The 10,206-nt window shown below is 33.1% G+C and overlaps 1 protein-coding gene across 2 annotated transcripts; it reads left to right on the top strand.

Annotated features, from left to right (window-relative positions):
* Window positions 1-6,718: 6,718 nt before the first annotated feature.
* LOC111899806 (fasciclin-like arabinogalactan protein 17) lies at window positions 6,719-9,418 on the top strand. 2 transcript variants are annotated; one of them, XM_023895665.3, is made up of 3 exons: window positions 6,719-8,280; window positions 8,886-9,018; window positions 9,106-9,418. In XM_023895665.3, the coding sequence occupies exons 1-2, from the start codon at window positions 6,954-6,956 to the stop codon at window positions 8,957-8,959; spliced, it is 1,401 nt and encodes a 466-aa protein (XP_023751433.1). In that variant the 5' UTR covers window positions 6,719-6,953; the 3' UTR covers window positions 8,960-9,018; window positions 9,106-9,418. The 2 variants fall into 2 exon arrangements, with proteins under 2 accessions (XP_023751433.1, XP_023751432.1); XM_023895664.3 differs by having other exon boundaries at window positions 9,103-9,418.
* Window positions 9,419-10,206: the final 788 nt, after the last annotated feature.

The following is a 10,206-nucleotide window of genomic DNA, read 5'->3' as shown; positions in this document are numbered from 1 at the left end:
TTCCATGTATTATCTGCACCACCGCCTGCAAGGACCTTCAACAAGATTCAGACTTTATTCGATCTTATTTCACAACCGTTATCTTTATATCTCTCGTTCCAAATCCATGGACCGATCCTAGAATACAATGATTTATACTCACCAATCATAGGTATGTAATTATATTTCTCAAATATTATCCGTTTAACAAATCGATTTTATTACCTTTGACCTTTATCACTTAAATTTTGAATTACAAGTTTTAGATTGAAATTGTAAATCATAGGAATTGAAATTTTCTTTTTGTGGATTCGTTTGAACCTGGGTAATACAAGATGATTAGATTGTATTTTTTATTATTCAAAATTGACAATTTGGTAACGAGAGTTTATTTTTATCATGAATGTTAAAACAAAACAATGAACTTTTTAATTAGCAAATCAAAATAATCAAAGAAATTGTGTTGACGTTTTTATTATATGATGTTAGTGTTCTTTGAATTTTTTGGAATGACTTGCATATGAATATTTATTAATCGATCAATCAATTTTTTTTTTCTTATGTTCATGTTCGGAAAAGTTTGCAAACGATTTTACAGTTGTTGTTTATGTAGTTTTGAATATCGAAGCCTTATTTGGGGAATCGTTACCTGGGGGCTAGAATTTTGTTTGAATTCTTGTCATCAAGTCGAATATAGTTCAGGTATGGCTGAAGAAGTTCCCGACCACCAAGAAACTGAATTGGTAAGACTCTCATTAATTTTTTTTAAGAAACTGAAGGAGCACACCACGTGTTCGATAAAATGCATAGTTGAAATCTAGGTTTTTTAAGCATCTTGATGTCGATCATTCTGCTAGAATGGAATATCGAATTCTAATTTTGTCAGAATAAAATCTTGAGTTCCTTGTCAACTTAAGCAGTGAATTACCGTAACCAATTTTGTTAGAATAAAATTGGTGCATATTCTTGTTATTGGTCTCGATTCTTATGGAATAACATCCTAAATAATAAAACATTATATTCTTTTAGAATAATATAAATTGTAAGTTTAGGGATGATTGTTAATGTTGGTTTGTAGAAATTATAGTTATATTTTATTTGAATATATATCACATTCTTGATCAATTGATTTGAGGATTACATTATATTAGAATAAATTATAATTCTTTAATGTCTACTACATTTTATCAGAATTTATTGTTTTTATTCTCTTAGAATGCACTGGATTTTTTAATATCTGAAAGTTAATTATTGTTTTCTTTGTGGATTTAGGTCTTGAAGAGGATGCCATTGATGTTGAAAAGGAAAAAAACATAGAGAACGAGAGTATATTTTAACATAATCTATTCTGCCAGAATATGTATGAATTAGTTTTTGTTGCATTTGTGATAAGAATGGTCGGAAGAATAGCTTGAAGACCTTATAAGAATGACTTGAAGAATGAGCCAAAGATTGATGACACTCACAGTTTAAGCATGTTTTTATTTTTTGAGAATTACACTTGTATTTTATTCATTACATGTATATTCAAGAATGTTGATTTTTTATGATATTCTTTTAGAATATGTATAAATATATTAAAATGTATCAGGCTATTAGTATGTAAGAATATGTATGAATATTTAAGTTCGAATGTATATGAAAATATTAAAATGTTGTTATTCTTCAACTAGGAGTTCAAGAATTATGCTACTCTTCATTAATATTTTAATAGAATAAAACTCTTAAAGAACATCATTCAAACAAAAATTTATTCTGACGGAATAAAATCGATTATGTTTACAAATTATGTTTAGAATTAATTTAAAATATTCAGATTTTTAAAATGAGGAGTGTTAATGATCCCTTAAAATCCGAAAATTTCCTTTTTTAAAACAGGTTAATAGACCAAAATACTCTTTTGTTAAAATTTGTGTGATTATATGGTATATATTATCCTATTGTAATATTATAGACTCTCAGATCATGATCATTGATTCTATTCATCTGGTGGTCCAGATCTGTGCATTCTGACACATAATAGTTAGTAAGAACAAAATAACCTAAGTCTATATATATATATATATATATATATATATATATATATATATATATATATATATATATATATATATATATATATATATATATATATATATATATATATATATATATATATATATAACACTCCATTTTTAAAGTTTTCTCTTTTTATAATTATCAATATGTATTTCAATCTATCTAAACACAAAAATATTTATTAGTAAACCAAGTAATACAAAATGACAAATATTTACATATTTATAAATTCCAAAAAATAAAATAAAAAATGGTATTTCTGTCAGGTAAAAAAAGACAACGATAAATTTCATTAAAAGCCATTTGTTGAATTATTTGGTGATGTAGATTTAAAAGGGTTGGTGAAGAATTAATTGGCAAGTTGTTCTTACAACTCCATTACTCACTGCTGAACCTCTCTTTGTATTATATATAGACATGTACACCACTTTATCTTTTAGGTAACAACACCTAATTCACTACGCCGAATTGCGATAAGTAATATTTTGGGGCTAATCATTAAAATATGAAAAAGGAAGTATCATATTACAACTAGTCATATTTTGAAATGACCATACATTGTGCGAATAAAGATTTTGTGATTAGTAAGAAAAAGAAAGTTAAATAATGTACACATATATGATGTAATATTTTTGTTGGTACCTCACACTATGTTGCAAAATTATGTGCAAAACCCTCTAAGTGTCCTACACCTTCATAACCTTTATATGAACTACTTTTCCAACAAAATTACAATATATGAAGTAAATGCTAAATAATCTACGTGATTTATGATGATATATGTTGTAGCTATGCTTCGCAAAACCTTCAAAATTCAGCGAAATGACGTTTTTCATCCTTTTCGCTTTTATTTTAATTTATTAACATTTTTGGTCAATACTTTAGTACATCAAGTTGAAGAAGTCGGTAGTGATTGACATTTTACTAATTACTAAGTTATTATTTTACGAAACTAGAACCATTTTGCTAAATTTTAGACCGTTTTCATCAAATATGTGTTTACATATTTGTTTTTTGTTTTTAATGTATACTTTTATATCTTTCAATCGAAGTCAATATGGTAGTATATGTTTTTTTTGTAAAAGATTATCGAACTTTGAACATTTTGCACAACACTAAACCTCTTCCACAAATGCTAACTGATTTTGCAAACTTTAGTTTTATTTATGTATTTTTTAATAATAGCAAATATACTTGATAGAACTAAATGCTTATTGAACCTATACATTCTTGATCATTATGAGGCCCAAGTGGCCAAGTGATCATCAAGGACAAGGTAAGTAGTGCAAAAAAGCAAGGACAAGTTGTAAACCATCGATGATCGTCTAGAGTTGTTTACAATAACATGTTTGGGTAGTGAATGAATATCTTAACCACTTATGGAGATGCATTTCTAGCCATGACATGATCTTATTTGAGACCAATAGTGACCCCCACTTGGTCAAGGATGATATGTCGTATCATGTTGAAGTTTACGATCTAAGTTTTTGACGCCGAGAGATTTATCTTGTCATAGGTGTAACACCTTAAATCCTTAATATCCAGAAGAAGTACACCAATAATTTTATTTTGAATCGATGAAAGCATATACATTGTTGCCAAAATATGTACTTCAATATTCAAGGGGACAATCAAAACATACATATTGTATTAGGTACAAATAATTACATATAAGAGATACATGACATGAGTTAGGTACGTCTAACTAAGATCTAGATATCAACACGTGCCTTCAGGGATCTTATGGTTTTTTGAAACTAATTATTCTTCTTCCATTTTCACTTATACTTGCATATATATTATATGCCAGTAGAAATAGTGTAAGCTATAAATCTTAGTGGGCAACCATATTAATAGTTATTACAAACAAAACAATTGTAACTTAATAAATTAATACTCATATGATGTTAGTGATAAGTGAATTAATGGAGTTGTAGAACTTATCATCGCCTTCGCATGGATTAAAGATCATATAAAACGGATTTAAAATGAAGAAGTTATGCACGTTAGAAGATTGGAAGAAAATGTTCCAAAACTAGAATGGAATCAGCATGAAGGTTGATGTTGTGCAGCCACCGCTGCGTGGTGAGGCTCTTGCCATGCCACAATGAGGTGAGATGGTGATTTAGAAGAGAGTGTCGTTGTAAGAGGAAGGCAACATACTTTGCACCAAGGCATGGTATGTGGGTACTATGGTGCGATGGACAAAGTAGGTTGTTATGTGAGAAAGGCTTCACGTCTTGGTTAGAGGTTGACCACAACCAACTTACACGTACCATGGCGTGGCATAGACTTTACCACGACGCAACTTCGCAAATCGGGAAATAGGTCATATGTAGCGCTCGTGTTTATCGCTAGGCATAGTTATAATTTGTAATCACGTCGGTCGACGATTGAAATATTTTGAGATTAAGTGAAAGTGAATTATTCAAATATATATGTGTTTGTGTGAATTTTATAGATATCAAGTGTATGTAATATCTGTGTAAAAACTTATGTTGAAACTTAATAGATAAGACTAAAATAGATATTAAAAAAATAAAAGATTATTTATGTAACATCCCGAAAATTACAAATAGATTTTTCAGTTTTAAAATATAATAACCAATTACATATTTGCTTCAAAGACCATTGAGTAACATTTGTTTGATTGAAACCATAAATTATCAGAGTTAAATTTACAAATCCCCGGAAACGAATATCTTTGATGCATGTGTACAGTCTATCCGAGTTCTTCTTGCGAATGACCTGCAAAATGTATAATCCACAACTCTAAGCATAAAGCTTAATGAGTTCCCCAATATACCACATATTACATCATGCATACAATGCATCCACATAAGATCTCGGCTCTAGCGTTGAGCAACCAAACCTCCTAGCCACATACATATATTCTACGTAACGAGCCCAACCCAAGAGTTCACGTCCCAACCCAACTCACATAAAGGGTGTAACATCCCAATTTTCAAGGCCAAAAGTTTCATTTTTAATTAAGTAACTTATAAATCGTTTACTGAAAACATCATCAATATCATATCAATCCATAATCCCATAAGTCAAATATCATAAAACATGTCGTGGAATAATGCTTGTCAGAGTACAATCCCAGGGATCTCAAAATGCAGAAATCATATGTATGTGTGAGATGTGTAGCTACCGCGTCGGCTCCTTCCCCTTCGCTGAAGAGGTACCTGAATCAAAACTGAAAACTGTAAGCACGAAGCTTAGTGAGTTCCCCCATCATATAACATACCATACATAACACATACTGTATAACATAATTGGGTACTAACTACCCCTTTGGTCCTTTCGACCGGTAACCTTGCTTAGCATATCTGGATGCTGGCCTACCCCTTCGGTCCTTTCGACCGGTAACCTTGCCTAACATATTTGGGTGTTGGCCTAACCCTTCGGTCCTTTCGACCGGTAACCTTGCCTAGCATATATGGGTGTTGGCCTACCCCTTCGGTCCTTTCGACCGGTCTCCAGGGATTATTTCACCCCCTACTACTACCACATAATATCATAACACATAACATAATATGTCTATCATAACTGGGTACTAACTACCCCTTTTATCACATATCACATAACATCATAGCATACTAGCACACAATCATAACAGATAGCAACATACCAGATAATTATCACAAAAACAATCATCTCTACTATAACTCTTACTAGTGGGCCAGCTTTGGTGCCTTAGACCCACTTCTACTGGAAGGTAACTCACCTCAGTGTCGTGAAGTGTCTGAACTGTCCTTGTTGCCCGGATCAACTCCTCTCAAGTCCTACACATAATCATCTTCCTTAGTTACCATTTCATGGTCACCTTAGGTCAAAATCAAAGTCAAAGTCAAAGTCAACTTTGGGTCAAAGTCAACGTCTGGTTGACTCGACTCGCCGAGTCCCTAAATCCTCAAAACACTAAAACCCCGACCCTACTCGTCGAGCCTTGCACCCACTCGTCGAGTTCTCCTTCATACCCAACCGGGACATTCTTTAACTGACTCGCCGAATTCATCCTTGAACTCGTCGAGTCCTCCTTCATGCAAGAAGGCACATTTAGCCCTGGACTCACCGAGTTCCTTATGAACTCGTCGAGTTCGTCTTCATACAGTTGCGACTTGCCTTGCACTTGCTGAGTTCCATGATTCTCAGGTCCAGTTTCACGTCTATCTTGTTGAGTCCTTTTCTAGACTCAATCAGTTCGATCAAAGCTGAAGAGGGTTGGGAAACCATATATATATATATATATATATATATATATATATATATATATATATATATATATATATATATATATATAAGTTTGAGAAGAGGTTTGAAGTGTTTGGTTCACTGCTACACCAAAAACACAGGACATAAGTTTTTTATTTAGAAGACTTTTGAAAAAACAAACCACACAGCAAAAAAAATCCAAAGAGGTTTTCTTAAAAAAAAAACAAACACTTATGTCGGTTTACTTTACATTTAACTTTCTATTTTTGTTATTTAGCGGCTAGAGCCTAGAGGCAAGCCAAGCCGTTTGAGAGCCGAAGCAGGATGCTTTCTTCCACACGTGTGGTCCCTACATACAGCCTGTGCTACCCTACGCCTTCTTCCTAACTCGTAAAACGGCATCGGGGCATGTCGTTTCACTTACCTTCTCTGTTTTTCTACCACCTGTCCTGTCTCCCACTCTCTTTTAATCCCAAAACAAAACCCATCTTCCCCTTTTCATTCTCACCTCTCACCACTATGTCCAAAAGGACCAAAACCTAGAAAGAGAAACGACAATTCCCATTCAATTACATTATTTCTCGAGAGAGAGAAAGAGTAAAATAAAGGAGTACCCATCTCCTAATCATCCTCGTCTTCTTCTTCTTCCGATTCTTCTTCTGCTTTTGATCTTTTGTTTTTCCTAGTTCAGCATCATGGGTTCTCTGAACTATGGTGCATTGAACCTTATATTCTTAACGTTTCTTCTTATAACCATTGATTCAACTGCATTGCCGCATCAAAACCCCAAATCTAACTCCACCCAGATCAATTCCAACTCCGTTCTCGTAGCGCTTCTCGATTCGCATTACACTGAGCTATCTGAACTCGTCGAAAAAGCTCTTCTTCTACAAACCCTCGAGGAAGCGGTTTCGCGTCATAATATCACCATTTTTGCTCCCAACAATGAAGCTCTGGAGAGGCAGATGGATCCTGAATTCAAGCGGTTTCTACTCGAGCCTGGTAATCTGAAATCGCTACAGAATCTGTTGCTTTTCCATATTATTCCGTCTCGGGTCGGGTCGAAAGAATGGCCACGTAAGGATTTTGAATCGATAGCTCATCATAAAACGCTTTGTGTCGATGAAGCTGACAACCATTTGCCGTTGACTCGCGGGAATTCCGGCGAGAAAATAGTGGGCGGTCTAGCCAGAGTCACCAGGCCCGATGATGTTATCCGACCTGACGGGTTGATCCATGGGATCGAGCGGTTGTTGGTGCCTCGATCTGTGCAGGAAGATTTTAACCGGAGGAGGAGTTTGACTTCCATTTCTGCTGTTTTACCAGAAGGTGCTCCTGTTGTCGATCCCAGAACCCACCGGTTGAAAAAACCGGCTACCCCCGTTCCTGCAGGTGCTCCACCAGTTCTCCCTGTATACGATGCATTGGCACCTGGTCCTTCTCTAGCTCCGGCTCCAGCCCCGGGACCCGGTGGGCCACGCCACCACTTCGACGGCGAGAGCCAGGTGAAAGATTTCATCCAAACCCTCCTACATTACGGTGGATACAACGAATTAGCAGACATTTTGGTAAATTTGACGTCGTTAGCGACGGAGATGGGTAAGTTAGTGTCGGAGGGTTATGTTTTAACGGTGTTGGCACCGAATGATGAAGCCATGTCGAAACTCACCACCGACCAACTGAGTGATCCAGGTGCACCGGAGCAGATAATGTACTATCATTTGGTACCAGAGTATCAAACCGAAGAGAGTATGTATAATTCGGTAAGGCGGTTCGGGAAGGTTCAATACGACACTCTGCGGTTGCCGCATAAAGTTGTGGCGGAGGAGGCCGATGGGTCGGTTAAATTCGGGCAAGGTGAGGGATCGGCGTATTTATTTGACCCGGACATTTACACCGATGGGAGGATATCGGTGCAAGGTATCGATGGGGTATTGTTTCCTATGGAAGAGCCGACGGAAAAACCAGCTAGCAAGGTTGCTCCAACGACGGCGCCTAAGGTCGTGGCTAAGCAAAGAAGAGGTTCGCTTTCTTACTTTTAATCTTCCTGGTATATTATTAATGCCGTCATTCGATTACAATAATCTGATCGGACCTGTTGCAAGAACTTTCCGTTGAGTGGTTGCCGGAATAAGTTTAATGGTTGTCTGTTGTGGTGGGTCACATGGAATTATTCGTCCGCGTCTATTGCACTCATACGACTTTATAGTTTATACTCATGAAACTTAAAAGAGTAGATTACCCCTTTCATAGCATAAGGTACAACTGAGCGAGGCTTGATTTTGTTAGCCAATTTGGTAACCTTTTTTTTTTTTTTTTTTTTTTTTTTTTTACTGATGTGGGAAATTTGAAATTACAACTTTTAAGAGAGTGGTTAAAATATTTGTAATAGTAGAAACTTTGGTGTCACTTTAAGTGTAGGTAAAGACTTGGTTATTAAGCATATAATGCTTAGTTATGAAGGGGGTATATCTTACTTTAAGATAGTCAATTCAGGTTTTTTGTTGCATTAATTACAGGTTACTACGACATCGTTTCATCAAATATCTTGGATTGTTATGCAGTTATGTATTGATCTATTTTTGGAAAAATAATAAACTTATAATTCATTATTTTGGTAAATGCAGGGAAATTATTGGAAGTGGCATGTTCGATAGTTGGAGTATTCGGACAGGATTCTCATTTTACAAGTTGTTATTGATATATATATATATATATATATATACACATATTACATATATAAAATATATATGAAAAAAGGTGGGTATTTAATTTATTAAATATAAAAGTGGGTTGATTAAAAAAGAAATGGAATATTTTGATTAATTATTAAAATATTGGCAGTAGGAAAATTGTGTGCAAAAATAGGGCAGGGCATAAAGCAAGGAAGGGGAAGCGAATGAATGGTGCAGTTTGGCATTGAACGAAGTTTCCCCAGAGAATCAGATCCTCAAATGAGACAACAAAAACCCTTCTTTTTTCTATTATTATTAATTTTTTTTCAATAATTTTCCAAATTTTTTCTTTCCTGAGGGTGTTATTATTATAAATACTGTAATTAGTAAAAGCCGATTTTTCTTTACTTTTCATGTATTATGTTTGATTTTTGCGGAAAATGTATTTGTCCAAACAATTGTATAAATATGAGATACTTTTATAACTGTTAGCAATTTATATAATATATATATATATATATATATATATATATATATATATATATATATATATATATATATATATATATATATATATATATATATATATATAATTATTTAAAGTAACAAAATACCATTTTATGTAATGTTTTTATCATTTTTATCTAAAATTTAACATGAAATGATAAGTTTGTTATTTTAAATTATATATATATATATATATATATATATATATATATATATATATATATATATATATATATCATTAATAATTAACTTGTAAAGTTACAACTGTTTTTTTTAACAATTAATCATTTTTAAAAGGAAAGTAAATATTTATTTTTTTGTATTATATTTTGGTTCGATTAATAAAATATAATAGGCGTCGGTGGTGTGAAAGGTTTGTTCCCATTTTGTAAATGTCTTTTTCCTTTATTAGAACCTTTATAGGGTGTAATTTAATATAGATATCTAATTATTAGAACCTTTCGACTGCAATGAAAATTAATCAAATTCTTAATTTATCTTTAGCGACTTTTTTTAATATTGAATATGAACAAAAAGCAAAACAAGACAAAAGAAATATTAAAAAATAATAAACTGAAACATTAATCAACAGAAGGTAATAATATAATTAAATTGTATAAGTTGATTGAAGGTTTGTTGAAATGTTTTATCTATTGTCGTTTTCAAATTCATTATAATATTAAGTCATGCTTTTTTATTTTTGAAAATTAACATGTAATTAGGAAAACGACATCACATCCATCCATTTTCTTTAATAATTAATAGA

Source organism: Lactuca sativa, chromosome 2 (assembly GCF_002870075.4).
Source record: "Lactuca sativa cultivar Salinas chromosome 2, Lsat_Salinas_v11, whole genome shotgun sequence".
Taxonomy (NCBI): Eukaryota; Viridiplantae; Streptophyta; class Magnoliopsida; order Asterales; family Asteraceae; genus Lactuca; species Lactuca sativa.
Note: the sequence above shows the minus strand (reverse complement) of the source record. Positions and strands in the feature narration are given on the sequence as shown.